We start from the raw sequence: 18027 nt of genomic DNA, 5'->3' as shown, positions 1-18027 counted from the left end.
TTGGAGGCAGAGGCAGGTGAATCACTGTGAGTTCGAAGCCAGCCTGGTGTACAAATTGAGTCCAGGACATCAAAGTCTACAGAAGGAAACCCTGTCTGGAAAAACAAAACACAAAAACAAAAAAGGAGGAGGAGGAGGAGGAAAAGATTGTTGGAGATAGTTTGGAGCCAAGAAGAACAATTCAGGAGCAAAGAGAAGCCTGGTTGAATCATTAAGCTGGAAGACGAGTTTGATTGAGAACAGCTAAGTTGAACCAGCCAGTCCAGAGCTCAATGAGAAAAAGAAAGGGGTGTGGTGGCCAAGCCTTTAATCCCAGCACATGGAAGGCAGAGGCAGGAGGATATCTGTGATTTGGGGTCCATTGTGGTGTATAGAGTGAGTTTCAAGACAGCCAAGGCTGCACAGAGAAACCCTGTCTGGAAAAGAAAAACAAAAACAAAAAACATAAGAAAAACAAAGATAAAATTTTGCTGAACATGGTGGCATAGGCCCTTAATCCCAGCATTCTGGATGCAAAGGCAAGCTGATACCCATGAATTCAAGGCCAGCCTGAGGTGTTATACAGAAAAACCCTGTCTTAGAGAGGGAGAGGGAGAGGGAGAGGGAGACAGAGACAGAGACAGAGAAAGAGAGACAGAGACAGAGAAAGAAAAACAGAGAGAGAAGGAGACAGAGAGAGACAGAGAGAGAGACACAGAGAAAGAGAGAATGCATAAGTTATTAAGCAGTACATCTCAGAGGCTGAAAACATTCTAGGCCTCTGATAGATTATATAGACTCTAGACACTTCCAGGATCAGCCTAGGTTTAGCAGAAAGACACAGTATGCCTTCAGGGACAACATTGAACTAGGTGAGTTAAAGCTCATTTTACAATGAATAAAGCAAAACTACACTTCAATCTGTATTGATATTTGATAATCATACATGTCTGCTACAATATGGCTCTGAGCGTAATGAGAAGAGATGAGGAAGACACTGATGGTGATGTAGAACTGTCATCTCTGTGAGAACTGTTTGAAGAGGATCCACTGCCTGATATAAACACAGCACTGGGGAAGTGAGGTCTGCAGTTCCCCTTCCTGTGGGTTGCTGATGTACAACCAGGTCAGGAGGAGTGCTCTGCTTCCAAGCACCACACCCTACGTTTCCTGTTCCTCCTGACAGCCTCTGTAGCTCTGTCCTCAAGCACAGTTGCAGCCCCAGGGAGGAGATGCCATGACCTTCATCCTCACAGCCCTGCTCTGTCTGGGTGAGATGTGAAAAGGGGGAGGACACTGGGGTCTAGGAATGACCCAAGCCCAGAGCTGAGCCCTCACCCATCAGGCTACACCCAGACCTTAGGTGGCTCTACAGAGGGGAGGGGCAAGCCTCTCACAGGCAACTCTCTTCCAGGACTGACTCTGGACCTCAGGACCTCAGTGCTGGCAGGTGAGTGTCCACACTGTCCTGACTCGCTCTTCTCTTCATGTCCAGGAGCCATGCATGGGCAGTGAGTGTGGAAAAGACCACATGTGTGCTGCTGCTGCAGGTGGCTGGAGGCTCACGGGGTTGAGAATGCAATCTGAGGGTGGATGCCCTGGGAACTAACTGCTCTTTTTTTGCAGAGACACCCCCTAAGGCTATCCTCAGAGCACTACCGGACTCTGTGGTCTCCATGCACACCGAAGTGACCCTCTTGTGTGAGGGGACATCAGGAGCCACAAAGTATTATCTCTATAAAGAGAGAAGCCAATATCCAAGGTACACTGAAATTCCACCTGAGGCTGGGAACAAGGCTGAATTCACCTTCTCAAGAATTGACTGGCACCATGCTGGACGATATCTATGTTCCTATCAGACCTATTATGGATCATCAGGGTACAGTGACACCCTGGAGCTGGTGGTGACAGGTGAGAGGAATGCCCCATCCTCAGGCCTCACTGTTCAGAATTCAGTCTGCTCTCAGCGGTGCAGCACCACCACACAGCCCTGGAGGAAAATAAGGCCTGAAACAAAACTGATTCCTCCTTCTCTCCTAGGAGCACACAGTAAACCCAGCCTGACAGCCCAGCCCAGCCCTGTGGTGACCTCAGGAAGGAAAGTCACCCTCCAGTGTGCCTCTGAGAATTATGACAAGTTCATTTTCACTACGGAAGGACCACAGAAGCAATCCTGGAAGAAGAATTCACTGTATAACAATCCTATATATAAGTACCAGGCCTCGTTCTCTGTGGGTCCAGTGACCTCCAGCCAGAGGTGGACATTCAGATGCTACACCTATGACCAGAACAGCCCACAAGTGTGGTCAGGTCCTAGTGACCCCCTGGAGCTTCTGTTCTCAGGTGAGGAATCCCAGAACGATGTTGAAATGACACAGCTGCTCAGGGAGCCTGATGTGTGGTGTGTGTGAGTAGCCAGAGCCATTTAGCCCATTGACACAGAGCGTGGAAGACAGTGGGACGTGAGAAACATTGGAATGCAAAATGTGATCGCAAAACCAGGATAAATCTGTATATGAAGTTCTGCTTCTCTGGTTGAGCTTACATGCCATGTTCCACAGTAACCTCTCTGTGCTGCATTCAAATAGAACCACCTTCTTCTCTCCTTGCAGGGAACCTCCAGAAACCACTCATCAAAGCTGAGCCAGGCTCTGTCATCACTTCCGGAAGTTCCACAACCATCTGGTGTCAAGGAACTCCAGACGCAAAAATATATGTTCTGCATAAAGAGGGAAGCCCAAAACCCTGGGGAACACAGACCCCAGAGGAGCCTGGGAACAAGGCCAAGTTCTCCATCCCTTATGTGACCGATGAACATGCAGGGCAATATCGCTGTTACTGTTACACCTCGGCTGGTTGGTCAGAGCACAGTGACACCCTGGAACTGGTGGTGACAGGTGAGTGCACAGTCAGAGACTCTGACCCAGGCTCTGTTCTCAGGAGTATTCCCCTCCCATAGAGTAGTCTTGGGGAACATTGTGTCTGTGTGAGCCCATGTCACAGTCTGCCTCCTTTTCTCCTAGGAATGTACTACGATAAACCCAGCTTGTCAGCCCTGCCCAGACCTGTGGTGACGTCAGGAGGAAACATGACCCTCCAGTGTGTCTCCCAGTATCGATATGATAAATTCATTCTCACCAAGGATAATCTGAAGTTTACCAAGTCCCTTGGCCCGCAGTATAAACGCTCTCCTTCACCATACCAAGCCCTGTTCCCTATGGAGCACATGACCCTAAACCACACAGGGACATTCAGATGTTATGGGTACTACAAGGATACCCCACAGTTGTGGTCAGTACCCAGTGAGCCCCTGGACATACACATCACAGGTGAGTCAGCATGTCACTCACCAATCATTTTATGAGACCCCAAAGCCTTTGAGACAGGCCTGCCCCTCTGGGGAGTCACAGGTAGAGAAAGACTGAATGGAGAGGCTGGTTTCTGAACCACCGTCCCCACACCTGGGGAGAAGCAGTGACATGTGTAGGGCAGGCACAGGTGTTTGTTAAGAACCAACACCTCAGTCCCTAGCCTGTCACCTTCCCTCTAGGGCTGTCCAAGAAACCATCTCTGCTGACTCACCAAAGACATATCCTGGACCCTGGAATGAGCCTCACCCTGCAGTGTTCCTCTGACATCAACTACAACAGATTTGCTCTGTACAAGGAGGGAAAATATAACTTCACACAGCGCTCTAGCCAGCGGACCCAGGCTGGCCTGTCCTTGGCCAGCTTCACATGGGACTATGTGAGTCAGGACGTGGGAGGCCAATACAGGTGCTATGGTGCACACAACCTCTCCTCTGCGTGGTCAGCCTCCAGTGACCCCCTGGACATCCTGATCACAGGTAAGAAATAGACTCAACAGGCACCTAGCCTCTGCTCAGGCTCTCATGGAACATCCTAGAAGCTGATGGCTGGGATGAGGAACAGAGATCATAGATGGGAACAGACACAGAGACCAAGGAGCAGGACAGGAGCTCAGTCAGAGAAAAGAGACACAGAGTCCCGGGTGTTCAGGGTGGGCACAGTTGAGGCTTCAGCTCAGAACAACAAAGGCAGCCTCTCATCATCCCTCTTCTCTTTAGAATACCTCAGCGTCACACTTTCCCTCTCAGTGAAGCCTAACTCCACAGTCCACTCAGGAGAGAATGTGACCCTGCTGTGTCAGTCAACGTCCAGAGTGGACACTTTCCTTCTGTCCAAGGAGGGATCAGCCCACCAACCCCTGCGACTGAAATCAAAGTTCCAAGCTCGGCAGTACCGGGCAGAGTTCTCCATGAGTGCTGTGACCTCCAGCCACACGGGCACCTACAGGTGCTATGGGTCTCAACCTGCTTCTCTCTACCTGTTGTCCCATGCCAGTGCCCCTGTGGAGCTCAAGGTCTCAGGTGAGGTGATCCTGACATCTCATAATGACTCACAATCCACACCCAAGGAGAGCTCTTGGCTTGGGTGGGATTGAGGGGACAGTAGAAAGATTGGCCAGAAGACAGTCTCTCTGGCACAGAAGTGGATGCCAGCAGTGGTCCCTCAAGTAATATCCACTCCATCCTGTATTGCAATCTAAGTGTGGGGCAGGCAGCACGAGGATCTTGGGAAGGTAACAGGACAGATAGAGGACACCGAGCAGAGTGATGCTCCCTGGGTTTGCAGCTAACCCTCATCCTCCTCTTGTTCTGTTTCCAGGACCCATTAGAGACTCCGGTTCACCACCCTCAGGGCACATGTCACCAACAGGTAAGTGCCAAGCACCTCTGTGCAGGGAGTGTGCTTCGTCCCCAGGCTGCCTGGCATCTCTTGGGCCACCACAGTCCTCATTTCTCTGTCACTTCAGCTTGTGACTGTGAAAGGCAAACAGAGATCACAAAAGAGACCCCGGACCTTGGGCCTACAGGTTGGGTTACAGAAGTTGGCAATCAGAGAAAGATATTTAGGCTCATTATGAACAGTGGGGCAATTGGGTAATATTGAGAGCAAGGAACCCACTCACAATCCCCATCTTGCCTCTAAGGCCCTGAGAACAAACTTCCCACCTGCATGGAGAGACTCCAGAGAGCTGAATTAATATTCTGTTGGAATGTCTGTCTGGCCAAGATGGGCAATGGCTTGTTATGGGCTTGATAAAGCTGCTTCTGGAGATCCTGCCTTGGACAACCCCTTCCCTCTATGAGCTGCTGTTTCTCTGAATATAAAGGGGGAAACCTGGTCCACACATCTAAGAGTTTTCCCCCATGCTGGCCATGGCTGTGGCCTCTCCTGACAAAGGAGGCCTCTGCAGTGGGTCAGTCTCACAGTGTGGTGACATGTGTAAGGGAGGGACACAGGACCATGGCAGGAGCTCAATTCTGAGGGAGAGAACTGGTCTGAAAATCAGAGTCCTTCAGTTCAACTCCCAGCTCTGCCACATACAGTCAGGTGATCTGAGGCAGGTGACTTGCTGGGCAGGAAAAAAAGACAACTCCATGTTGCATGAATGTGAGGAGAAGATATGCTGAGTGTAAAGACCCAGCATGTAGGCCGGTGTGGTGGCGCATGCCTTTAATCCCAGCACTCGGGAGGCAGAGGCAGGCGGATCGCTGTGAGTTCGAGGCCAGCCTGGTCTACAAAGTGAGTCCAGGATGGCCAAGGCTATACAGAGAAACCCTGTCTCAAAAAACCAAAAAGAAAAAAAAAGAAAAAAAAGACCCAGCATGTGTCTGTCATAGAGCAGGTGCTCAGGGAAGCAGCAATGGTCCCCACTCATGATGTCATTTCTGCCTCAGGACTGGGGAGTTACCTAAAGGTTCTGATCGGAGTCTCTGTGGCCTTTCTCCTGCTCCTCATCATCCTCATCTTCCTCCTTCTCCGACGAAGGCATCAGGGAAAATTCAGGAAGAATGGTGAGGAGAGTGTGGGTGACTTGGGTCTCAGGAGGTGGTGGGTTCCCCTGGGAACTCCCATCCAAACAGGGTTTCAGGATGTCAGCCCTAGAGAAACCTCAAACTGGGCATAGAAACACTTGCAGATAACAGAAAGTGCTTGACCTCAGAACCTGTGCAATGACAGGTGTTCTGTAAACTGTACCATGTTCTGAGACATTTGCTCACTCGCCCTTGTGTTGTGAAAGTTGCTTCCTTCCTTCCCCGCACACGCCTGGTGGAGGGGCTTCCTACTCTCCTAGCTAAGACTCCTCTCCTTGCAGCCCAGAAAGAGACAGAATTGCAACTCCCTGCAGGAGCTGCAGAGCCAGGAACCAGGGACAGAGGCTCCCAGAAGAGGTAAATCATAGCTAAGAGACCTAGACACCTGCCTGCCTGACGCATCACACTGACAACTCACATCTTGTTTCTCCAGGTCCAGCACAGCCGCCGCCACCCAGGAAGAAAGTCTTTGTGAGAGAAAGAGAATCTTGGGTCAAGGGGGTGTCTGAGGTCTCAGAATTGCAGGGGTGGTGGAGAGGACTTGAGGTCTTCACTCTGTGGGTCCGAACTTCACCCTGTGGGTCCAGTGATAATCACAACACTCCCTGGTTCTCTGTCCCCACATGGGGCAAGACAGAAATGGGTGTAGGGGTCTGAGACATCCAGTGGACTCTGGTCAGGAGACATTTTTTTTTGTTCTGCTATAACAGATGCGTCCATGGAGGACATTCGACTTAAGGATGGTGTGGATCTGGACAGTTGGGTGAGATCCCAGTCCCCACTGACAGTGCTAAAACTTAGGGTGCAGTTTACTGCGGGGGGGGGGCTTTCTTTATTCTTCTTCCCTCCAATTTCCACAGCTGTTCTCTCCCTCCCTTCGGCAAGCACCTGCCTCGTGTGTGCCATGGCTTCGCTCTCTTCCGGTTGTCTTGGAATCACAAGTTTCCTCCCTCCTGTGCCCTTTCTGGCTTTTGGGGCATCTGTCTGGTTGTCTACAGAGGGGGGAAACCTGGGCAGAGAAGGTCACAGAGACATCTAAGGGACCAGGGACTGTAGACATGAGACACAGCAGAACCAAAGGAACCTGGGCAGAAATTGGAGGATGGTTTCATAGTTTATTTTTTGTCTATGTGTGTTTTGCCTGTATGTATGTCTCTGCATCGCATGCCTCCTGCATGATCCTCCCAGGGGCTAGAAGTGTGCATCCAATACCCAGGAAATAGAGATACAGTTGATTAGAGGCTGCCATGTGGGTTCTGGGAACCACACCCAGATCCTCTGCAAGAGCAGCCAGTGCTCTAAACCACAGAGCCACCTCTCCAACCCCCAGAAGTGTTTTGAGGAAGATGGGCTGTGTGGCTTGTTCCAAGACAGCAAAGGGCTAGATAGAGTGTCAGGTGAAGCCTGGACAGTAGAAAGGAAGCCCAGCAACATCCCACCAGCGAGGCAGTAATGTAAATGGGTCACTCTGGCCATTCTGTGAGAAACTAGCCAGAGGAGATCCCCAGGGGAACAGGAAGACATGATCTGTACCTCACTACTTCCCTGTAACAGCGACCACCTGAGGAAGACCTGCAGGGAGAGGCATATGGCCAGGTGAAACCTTCCAGGCTCAAGAAAGCAGGAACTCCCTTACCTTCTGCCATGTCAAGTGAGCACGTGAACACAAAGGATGGACAAGCAGAAGAGGACAGAGAGGTGGACAGTCAGGTGAGTCCTGTCCTTCAGAGACCTACAGATTCTCCCAAGCCAAGCATACACCTGCCTCTAACTCTCTCCCACTCCAGGCTGTGGAACCTGAGGAGCCACTGGATGTGACCTATGCCCAGCTGTGCATCAGGACACTCAGCAGGAGGACAGCTGCACCTCCTCCCTCCCAGGCAGGGGAAGCCCCAGAGGAGCCCAGTATATATGCTGCTCTGGCGGCTGCTCATCCAGAGGCTGTTCCCAAGGACAAGGAGTAATGACCCTCTGCCTGCCAGGATGGCTAACAGGCCTCCAAGGGATCCTGGGAACTTTGAGCAACTTATATGAGCTTTAACTAACATCACACAGCACGGAAATGAAGCCAGAGATTTCTCAATAACCAAGTGAAATGAAAAATGAAATAGGAAAGAAGGGTTTTTCACTGGGTGCTAATTGTATGCAATTATGGTTACACAGCCTCATAATTCCAATCCCTAAGAGGCTGAGGCAGGACAACTGCCATTGCTTGTGGCCACCTTGGGACACCTAGTGAGTTTCATGCCAGCCTGGGTTACAGAGTGAGACATGTTTCAAACAACATTAACTCCCAAAGGCCAGGGAGGAGGTACACAAATGAAATCCTAACAATCTGGAGTGATGGACAGGAGGGTCAAGAGGTCAAGGGCATCTTCAGCTACATAGCCTAGAAGAGGGCAGCTTGGACCACACCAGATCCTGTTAAAAAAAAATGAATAAATAGGCCAGGCTTGGTGGTGCATGCCTTCAAGCTCATGACTAAGGAGGTAGAGACAGGCAGATCTCTTTGAGTCTAAGGCCAGCTGGTCTAGCTAGTGAGTTCCATGACAGCCAGGGATACACAGAGAAACCTTGTCTCAAAAGTAATAAATAAAATAGGGCCAGTGGGATGGCTGAGCAGGCAAAGAAACTTTATCTGCTGATATCCTAAGCTCAATCAGTAGGAATAGTGGAAGAAAAAAACAGACTCCCACAAATTGTTCTATGACCTCCACCTAAGTCCTCAGTGCCCTCCCCATACCCAATAAGGAAATAAAACAATTTCAAAAATAAACAGACAAGTAAAAACAATAACCTAATGATGTCAGTAAGTTATTTTTATAGCTTTCCTCCTGGCTCAGCTTTTGGCATGTAAACCTCTATATTCACTTTTTCTTTGCTTTCTGTTGTTGTTGTTGTTGTTGTTGTTGTTGTTGTTGTTGTTGTTGTTTTAACTCTCCTGTCTGTAAGCAGAGCAGAGTATCATCAATAGGGTCAGGGGTTGGCTCTCCCCCATGGGGTGAGTCCCAAGTTAGGTCAGTCATTGGTTGACCCTTCCCTCAATCTCTGCTCTATCTTTATCCCTGCACATCTTGTAGGCAGCATAAATTTTGGGTCGAAGGTTTTGGTGGTGGGTTGATGTTCCCCTTCCTCCATTGGAAGCCGTGCCTGGCTATAGAAGGTGGCCACTTCAGTCTCCATATCCCCTGCTGCTAGGAGCCTCAGCTAAAGTTACCCCCATATCCTCCCAGGAGCCTACCACATCTTGAGTCTCCACTTTGTCCCAGAATTGGCCCCCTCATCAGTTTCCATTCTCTCTCCCAGCTCCCACCACCCCCCACCCCCCATCATTTGATCCCCACCCTTATTTCCCTTCCCACACACTTCTCTCCATTTTATTTTCTCAAAGTTTATATTGTCTTATTTGTGTGTGTGTGTGTGTGTGTGTATGTGTGTGTGTGTGTGTGTGTCTGACTGTGTGAGTGTATACCAAGTGTATTTAGGTGCCCATGGAGGACAGAGTGGACATTGGAGCTGGAGTTATAGTTGTGCCCATGGAGGACAGAGTGGACATTGGAGCTGGAGTTATAGTTGTTTGGGGGCTGCATGCTGTGGGTGCTGAGAAGTAAACTCCTGTACCCAGCAATAGCGGTACATACTCTTTACCACAGACCCATCTCCACAGCCTCCCAACATTCCTTTAAATGTAACAGTAGCAGCAGAACACTATGAACCATTTTAAAGCACTGTATCAGGAGATGTACATAAAATGGACAGACCCTTTGGCGTCAATGAGTTATTTTTACTGCTTAATAAATACAAAATCTGAGTGGATTCCGACACATTGAACCCAGTGTCATTAGAAAAGTTCCTCTTTGGAAATCCCCTTTCTGGAAGCTTTGCTGGAATTCTTTCCAAATATTTGCATACTTGAAATAAGGACATCCTGAAACTAAAGAAAGAGGAAACAGATTCCAACATAGTTTATCAGACCATTAAAAAAAATTAACATAGAAAACTTAGAAAGAAAGCTCTTTCACATCCACATAGAAACGATCCCTTAAAAGTTTAATTTAAATTTTCAAAAATAAGTGAGTCCAGCACAGCCAAAGCTACACAGAGAAACCCTGTCTCAAAAAAAACCAAAAAAGAAAAAAGTTTAAACTACCCCTAGAACCCAGCTATTCCACTCCTTGGAATATACCCAAAAGATGCTCCACCACACAACAAGGTCAGATGATCAACCATGTTCATAGCAGCTTTATTCGTAATAGCTAGAGCCTGGAAACAACCTAAATGTCCCTCAGTCAAAGAATGGATAAAGAAACTGTGGTACATTTACACTACAAAATACTACTCAGCTATTAAAAACAAGGAAATCCTAGCTGGGCAGTGATGGCGCACGCCTTTAATCCCAGCACTTGGGAGGCAGAGGCAGAGGATCTCTGTGAGTTCGAGGCCAACCTGGTCTACAATGTGAGTCCAGGACAGCCACGGCTACACAGAGAAACCCTGTCTTGAAAAGCCAAATAAATAAATAAATGGAAATCCTGAAATTTATGGGCAAATGGGTGGAACTAGATCCTCCTAACTGAGTTAACCCAGACTCAGAAAGACTCACATGGTATATACTCACTTATAATTGGACACTATCCCAAAAGGGATGTCCCATGAAAGTCTTCACTTACCAGGAGATCAGGATAGATGCGGGGACTTCCTATTGGGACTCTAGGTGAGGGAAATATGGGAGAATGGAGAAATAGAAGGATCCAGAGGGTCATAGAAACCCACAAGAAAAACATCATGATGGGCAGATCTGAACCCAGGGGGTTCTGCTCAACCTACTGCACTAACCAAGGACAATATTGCAGTAAACATTGGACCCCTACTCAGATCTAGCCATGGACAGGACATTCTCCACAGTTGTATGGGGAGCAGGGACTGACTCTGACATGAACTCTGGTGCACCTTATTTGGCCACTTCCCCTTGGTGGGGAGGCCTGGTAGCACTCAAAGAAAGGATAAGCATGCTACCAGGATGAGACTTGATAGGCTGTGACCTTATGGTGGGGAAAAAGGTCCCCTTCTGTAACAGACCTAGAGGAGGGGAAAAGAGTGAAAGAGGGAGGGAGGAAGGGAGGGAGGGAGGGACAGAGGGGCAGAGGGATGGAGGGACGGAGGGAGGAAGGGGAAGATAAAAGTGAGGGGATAACAATAAAGATATAATCTGAATAAATTAGTAAAATAAAAAGAAATCCTCCTTCACCATTGTGTGAGTTCAGAACTCTTCTGTACAAGTAGGTAAGCTCCTGTCCCAAAAATAAAAGGGAAAAGTAGGGCTGGGGATGTAGGTCAGTGGTAAAGCACTTGCCTGTCATTCAGAAGCCTAAGTCCCATCCTTGGTAGGTTTGTTTCTGGGTCATGCTTTTTCTTTTCATTGTTTGATGTACATCAGACTTGATGTAGCCCTGGCTGGCCTCAAGCTTACTAGTTAACTGCTGTTGACCTTGAACTTTTTATTTATTTATTTATTTATTTATTTATTTATTTATTTATTATGTATACAGTGCTCTGCCTGCATGTACACCTGCAGGCCAGAAGAGGGCATCAGATCTCATTGTAGATGGTTGTGAGCCACCATGTGGTTGCTGGGAACTGAACTCAGAGCCTTTGGAAGAGCAGCCAGTGCTCTTAACCTCTGAGCCACCTCTCCAGCCAGACTGACCCCAAAGCCACTGGCCTTCAGAATGTTGGGGTGATAGACAACAATCACCATAACCCATTTAGGATGTTCTAGCTGTGTGAAGAATGTCATTGGAGTTCTGGTGGGGATTGCATTGAATCTGTACATTGCTTTATTTCATGTATCCACTGTCACGCTGATGATTCATAAACACAGGAAGCCTGTCCAGCTTCTAGTGTCTTTAGTCTCATGTGCTGTGCGTGTGGGTATATGCATGTTTGAACATAGATACATGTGGAGTCACAGCAACAGTGGCTTTTTTTTTCCTGGTTTGGGTTTTTTGGTTTTATCGAAACAGGGTTTCTCTGTGTAGTCTTGGCTGTCCTGGACTCACTTTGTAGACCAGGCTGGACTCGAACTCAACAGCGATCCACCTGCCTCTGCCTCCCATGTGCTGGAATTAAAGGCGTGCTCCATCACGCCCAGCAACACTGGATTTCTTTCTCAATGGTTTCCCGTCTTCTTGGGGGGAAGGGACAGGACAAAGTCTAAGATTGCTCACTGAACCCAAGAGCCTGTGAATTTTGGTAGGAGGGTGGCCAGTGTGTTCCAGGGATCTTCCTGTCTCTACCTCCCCAACACTGGAATTAAAGCAACACCTACTTTTCTTTTTTAACGTCTTGGGTTTCTTTAAAGATTTATTATTATATAATCACATTATAGATGGTTGAGCCACCACGTGGTTGCTGGGAATTGAACTCAAGGACCTCCGGAAGAACAGGCAGCACGTTTAGCCCTAATGTCTTATTTTCTAGAGCTTCACACAAGATATTTTTGAACATTCTGTCCCCCTACCGCCTCCATAGGGAGCCACTTCTACAACCAACATTTTACTCACTGAACCATCTTCACTTCCTTGATTAGGTTTATTAGAGGCTTCTACTTTTCATCTCACGTAAAGCTATTGTGAATAAGACTCACTGTTGTCTGTTCAATTATAACTGGAGATGGGAGAGAACGTTCCAGTTCTCCGGGGGAAAAACTCCAGGATGGGCCAGAGGCAGACTTCCAGTTCCTATAGCATCTAAGAAAAAATCCACAGGACACAAACCTGTTGAGAGCTAGCCTCCCACCACTGCTTATACCTACTCCACTGTCATCCCATTCCAGAGAAGCTGTACGAGTGAAAAAGGAGGGGGGCATGCTGAAATCGAGGGAGTGGGGACTAGACAAGCAGCAGATGCACCATTTCTGGTGTAAGGGAGGTGACAGCTCATTCTGGATGCAGTTTTGCTTCTGGTCTGAAGTACCTTGAGAAACTTTCTTAATCACTTTAGTTGGTACCTAGCTAACCCAGCTTACTTCTATACTCTGCCCAACAGTTTGGCTTTATTTCTACTCATACTAACCTTTGAATTCAACTCCCTGAACAGAGGTAATGAGGCCATGGCAGACTTACACCAAGCACTAATGAGACAGGGATGCTTGGAACCTGCTGCGTTGAAAGCGCTACTTTCTAGTCCTGACTACAGCTATCCCACCAGCCGTGCACACATACTGCAGGCCCTTTAGGTATTTCCTTCCTCCTTAGCAGACCTTCTACTACAGGACCACTCCACACTACCTTATCTCCAGATCAAGCCCATCAGCAGTGTTCTCAACTACCCGGGTGAAGGGCCATGAACTCTCAGTCCAGAGCTTATTTTGGAAGGCGACTGCTTCAGGACCATCTACCCAAATCACTTCCTATGGGACTTACCAATATGACAACCATGGGAGCCACTGCCACCAGATGAGGGGCCTGTCACTTGCCACCTTTACACTGCCTTATAGTAAGGCCTTTTGCTGAGTTGAAGCTGCCCACTTAACTGACCTGAGTCCTCTCTACTGAGGTAGCAAAGCAGCTGTCCCCAACTGACAGTTGCTCTTTTAGTTTCCATCAGCTCTCACTTCCTCAGAGATCACACCACATCCTCCCAGTTGACTCAAGCGGTCTAGCAAGGCAGAGAATGAGGAAGCCAGCCTCCCTCCTGACCCTGAAAGCACAAAGCCTCAGCTAAAAATTTCTTAAGCCTGAGCAAAATTTCCCCATTTACCCAAACCACATCTTGACACACAACTTACAAACAAAAGCCTCCCTTCAAGCTTTCAACCAGTCAACTCATTAGAGACCCATGGGAGGGCTGGTACTTTGTTTTCCACTATAGGCCACTAAAGGAGGACAACCACATTGGGGGCAGGGGGAAGACAGTAATGTCACAGTGCAGGTAGGAAGCATCTAGCTTCAGCAAACCATTTTCAGCAAACTAAGCTGTGTAGTGGCCTGGCCTACATCTAGTAGGGCTTCTTCCCACTGTAGAGACTGTTCACGGCACAGGCACACCAATATACCAAGTGTAAACTGTTTTATTGGTCAACTGGAAAACTAGACAGTCCTCCAGTCCAGGAAGGTTTGAATTTAATCCTCTTCCTCATCATCACCACCTCCAGCACCACCCTGGCCTTTCTTGGCATTCTTCCTCTTCACTCGGCCTGGGCGGCCACCACCATAAGGAGAACGGAGGGAGAAGTCAATGTGCTTCTGCGAGTCCAGTCGGACAATGAAGGATGGGATGTTCACCACCTGCTTGCGGACCCTGAAGGGGAAGAATGGGTAAAGGACAGAGGTAAGAGAGGCTGAACCATCCAGCCCAGTCCTCTTGAGAAGGGGCTGATGGGCACCCCTGACCCAGAACTCTTAAAATAACCTGGGAACCAAAGCCAATACTAACGCTTTCTTTATGGGTTTCCTGCCCGCCTTGTACTGACACTAGGCCAAAGTGCATTGGACAACATCTCTGCCCACAGACAAAAGTAGGTGAGGAGGAAACCTGAGGTTATAGCCTGTACGGCTTTCATGTTAGTGCTCACTTACAGAAGGTGTGCAGCGCACACAACTCCCACTCACCGTGACTAGTCTTTGCACTATCACTTTAGTAGGTGGGTTACCCACTGACAAATTAACCAACAGGACTATAAAGCAATGAGTGTCTAGACTGGACCTCACAGCGGACTCCAGACAGCTTTGCCACTCCACCAACATCAACTTAATCCTCCCCCTCCAACGGGGCACCAAGAGCTGTTACCTGTCCAGCTGCTCACATGCCTGGCAGACACTTTCGCAAGGTGTACGGCTTGAGCCGCAGTGACCCTTGCGCTGGGCTATGGGGCTATGGCCCCAATTCCCCCATAAGCTGTTTGCAGGGCGCGTTTCTGAACCCTCAAGGTAAACTCACATTTGTCAGCTCCGAGGGCTGCACGGGAGATAGGGATTGTAACTTAGCAAAGGAAACAAACAGTGCAGATAGGGAAAATAAAGTTTTTACAGGCCTAGCTGCAGCTTACCTTATATGACGCTGGCGGATAAGTACACGGGCATGGTGAATAGATTTGGCCAGGCCCAGCTTAAAGACCTGGGTTTGCAGCCGCCTCTCCAAGAAATCCTCAATCTTTAGGCCCAGGATGTAATCCAGCTTCATCTTGCCCTCGTCCAACACCCCAATTCGTACAAGTCGTCTCAGTAGAGCATTGCCTAGGGACAGAAAGAGAGTAGCACCCAAATCAGGTGTGACCTCAGACTTTCTCAGAGCCCCCTTACGGTAGGTTACTGCAGCTTTCACCCATTTTTGCAAGAAGCATAGGAGAAAACAACCTCAGGGACTAATGTGCCTGATAACTTTTTTCCATGACACAGCCACTGGGCCACCCTTTCACCAATAGGCAGCCCACAGCTTTACAGATTTTTAAGCAATCTTTTATACTAACCTCTAACTTTTAACTTTACAAAAAATAAAACGGCCCACCATCTATTTCCCCAGGAGCCTGAAAGTTAAGCAATCTTTTATACTAACCTCTAACTTTTAACTTTACAAAAAATAAAACGACCAACCATCTATTTCCCCAGGAGCCTGAAAGAAAGCTAAAGGCCCAGCCACCTAATAAGCCTTAAGTATGGAGAACCAAACTGCAAAAACACTATCATCTATCTTCTTCCAAAACACTGATGTTTTCTACCATTTTATAAATATTGGTCAAATACAATACAAAAATATGTCCCCCAAATGGAAATTATGATTACTCTGCACTCTAAACCATCTAAATATAGAACATCCAGACACAAGTGCACACACTAATAAACCTAAGACACAAGCACATCCTACCATTAAACTTTTCTTTGACATCGATTTAACCAATACAGACAGACCCAGGACCTTAGGCAGTATCTCAAATAGAGAACCCTTGTGGCACAAGCTGGTATTGCAGCGCTTCTGTTTCTAGGCTGACTGGCTGGCGATCTATACAGACCCCTCCTGGTAGTCACTAGGCATGGGAAAGGCTGAATCTGAGTGCGGAAGTGCCAACTCCAAAACTACAGGGCTTTTCCTTCCTAACCACGGTTTCACTATAAAATGATCCCTGAAGGAGGACTGAAGATGGCTCAGTGGCTAAAAGCATCACTAAACTTCCAGAGGACCCCAGTTCAAGTCCCAGCACCCAGATGGCAGCTCCCGACTGTGTCTGAAACTTCCAAGATCTGACACCCACACAGCAAAATACCAATGCACGCAAAATAAAAAAAGATTTTTTAAAAAAAAAAAAAAGGTCACTGGTAGACTGGAGAGATGGCTCAGAGGTTAAGTTCCAAAGGTCCTGAGTTCAATTCCCAGCAACCACATGGTGGCTCACAACCAATAATGAGATCTGGTGCCCTCTTCTGGCCTGCATGCAGGCAAAACTGTATACTTAATAGGTTGTGCACTTCATTAATCCCTGCACTCGGGAGGTGGAGGCAAGCACCTGGAATTCAAGGCCAGCCTCGCCTACCAAGGGAATCCACAACCAGAGAAACCTTGTCTCGAAAAACCAAAAATCAAGATCGCTGGTGCTGCAGAGTCCACACTGCGGTTAAGAGCATTGAATGCTCTACCAGAACCTGGGTTCAATTCCCAGATCCCACAAGGCAGCTCACAACTGTCCTGTTCCAGGGCATCTGACACCCTCAAAAAGACATACATGGACTCAAACCCCCCAATGTACACAATATTACTACAGGCTATTTTAAGATCTCGCTGAAAAACAGCCTTGACAATTTTCACATGCTTAAAACCTGCAGCCTGCATTCTCCAAATTCCATCTGTGTTGAAATTCCGCTAAGCCAATCAAGGTAGTTAATTAGCTGCAAACCCAGTTCCAGCCGAGCTACGCCAGGGAGACCCCCGTCTCAAATAATCCCCACTACTTGGGGTTCAGCGTCATATGCCAACCCCTCACCCCCGTCCCGACCTAAAAACTCAGCAACCACCGCACCCTTCTAAAAACAGGCCCACACTCACCTTCAAAAAGACGCCTTGGGTCCTTTTCGTCGAGCGTCAGCAGCTCCCGGGCAGCCTTGCGGATCTTAGCCAGGGTAAACTTGACCCTCCACACCTCACGTTTGTTCCGGAGCCCATATTCTCCTGCACGTGGGTGGGAAGGAACCACAGGGCCAGAGGCCATCGGTTACTACTACACTTGGATCGGCGACTACAGAGCTAGTCTAAACCCCAATTGTCTTTGGACATGGCGCCACTGACCACGTGGGAGACACACACATCATGGCTCTACCTAACTCTTCCCCGGATCGCCCAGTCCGAAATTCCAGCTTGGCCACTCACCGATCAACTTCAGTTCCTGGTCGAGACGGGATTTCTCGAAGGGTCTCCGCGGGGTCACATAGGTTTTGCGACAAACCCAACTTCTGGCAACCGGCATGTTGGCTCCTCCAGGCCCGCTGCGCCTGCGCAATAGAATTGGTTTAAAAAAAAAAACTTCTGGCGCGTGCGCAGGAAACCACCCCCCCCACCCCCGCTAAGATATGGCCGCACTAACTCGGCTCTCGGGAAAACTGCTTTAGACTATTTGGAACTGGGGTTGTTCCACAGCCGTGTTGCAATATCGGCCAACCAACTCTTTCCTGCCTTCCTTCCTCAGCGTGTTCGTGAACGTTCGAATGGCTCCGTCACCCCTACATGAGAACTAGATAGCAACCAGGAAGCTCACCTACGAACTCAGGCCCGTGACAAAGAGACACGCGGTCGGCCGGATCGCGGTCTTATAGCGACGTCGCCCTGCCGTGACGTCATCACGCACAGGTCGCGGCTACGCCAATCAGAAGCGGGAAGGCGATTGCGACAAGAGGGTGGACCAGAGCGGCGCTACGGTGGGCCGACTTACCAGTGAGATGGTGGAGGGGGGGGGGCGGGGAGAGTGGAAGAGCAGAAGTGACAGCCTTGGTTAAACCATGGATTTAAAGAGGCTGCCACTTTCTAGGACGAAGGCACTGAGTAACGCACTGCGGTCGTCACTTTCTTGTTTTAACAAAGACCCTCGGGAAAAACTTAACAGGGAATTCAGGGCGGCAGCCAACGTTCCCCCCCCCCCCCACCGGCTGTTTCGTGGTAAT

At 48.7% G+C, this 18027-nt stretch overlaps 2 protein-coding genes across 5 annotated transcripts in view; one reads left to right on the top strand and one right to left on the bottom strand.

Moving 5' to 3' along the window:
- LOC311591400 (paired immunoglobulin-like receptor B) overlaps nucleotides 1-8691 on the top strand; it is a 72270-nt gene extending 63579 nt beyond the window's left edge. Inside the window, exons 1-15 of one of the 3 annotated variants that reach the window (XM_084770947.1) lie at nucleotides 1151-1250; nucleotides 1394-1429; nucleotides 1606-1890; nucleotides 2020-2322; nucleotides 2592-2876; nucleotides 3003-3308; nucleotides 3530-3826; nucleotides 4067-4369; nucleotides 4668-4718; nucleotides 5744-5860; nucleotides 6163-6238; nucleotides 6315-6352; nucleotides 6592-6644; nucleotides 7436-7591; nucleotides 7669-8691. In XM_084770947.1, the coding sequence (XP_084627073.1) occupies nucleotides 1217-1250; nucleotides 1394-1429; nucleotides 1606-1890; nucleotides 2020-2322; nucleotides 2592-2876; nucleotides 3003-3308; nucleotides 3530-3826; nucleotides 4067-4369; nucleotides 4668-4718; nucleotides 5744-5860; nucleotides 6163-6238; nucleotides 6315-6352; nucleotides 6592-6644; nucleotides 7436-7591; nucleotides 7669-7845 (2517 nt within the window). In that variant the 5' untranslated portion in view covers nucleotides 1151-1216 and the 3' untranslated portion in view covers nucleotides 7846-8691. Of the gene's footprint in view, nucleotides 1-1150; nucleotides 1251-1393; nucleotides 1430-1605; nucleotides 1891-2019; nucleotides 2323-2591; nucleotides 2877-3002; nucleotides 3309-3529; nucleotides 3827-4066; nucleotides 4370-4667; nucleotides 4719-5743; nucleotides 5861-6162; nucleotides 6239-6314; nucleotides 6353-6591; nucleotides 6645-7435; nucleotides 7592-7668 lie in introns of those variants that run through there. The other 2 variants (XM_084770949.1, XM_084770948.1) reach the window with 2 other exon arrangements.
- A 5243-nt stretch (nucleotides 8692-13934) lies between these two features.
- On the bottom strand, nucleotides 13935-17711 carry RPS9 (ribosomal protein S9). Of its 2 annotated transcripts, none has more exons than XM_084770297.1 (5): nucleotides 17625-17711; nucleotides 17240-17361; nucleotides 16919-17041; nucleotides 14931-15117; nucleotides 13935-14182 (listed from the first exon to the last, which is right to left on the bottom strand). In XM_084770297.1, the coding sequence occupies exons 2-5, from the start codon at nucleotides 17334-17336 to the stop codon at nucleotides 14005-14007; spliced, it is 585 nt and encodes a 194-aa protein (XP_084626423.1). In that variant the 5' UTR covers nucleotides 17337-17361; nucleotides 17625-17711; the 3' UTR covers nucleotides 13935-14004. The 2 variants fall into 2 exon arrangements, with proteins under 2 accessions (XP_084626423.1, XP_084626424.1); XM_084770298.1 differs by lacking the exon at nucleotides 17625-17711 and adding an exon at nucleotides 17454-17605.
- Between the last annotated feature and the right edge of the window lie 316 nt (nucleotides 17712-18027).

Source organism: Acomys minous, assembly GCF_964271855.1.
Source record: "Acomys minous genome assembly, chromosome: 20".
NCBI classification, from domain to species: Eukaryota; Metazoa; Chordata; class Mammalia; order Rodentia; family Muridae; genus Acomys; species Acomys minous.
Note: the sequence above shows the minus strand (reverse complement) of the source record. Positions and strands in the feature narration are given on the sequence as shown.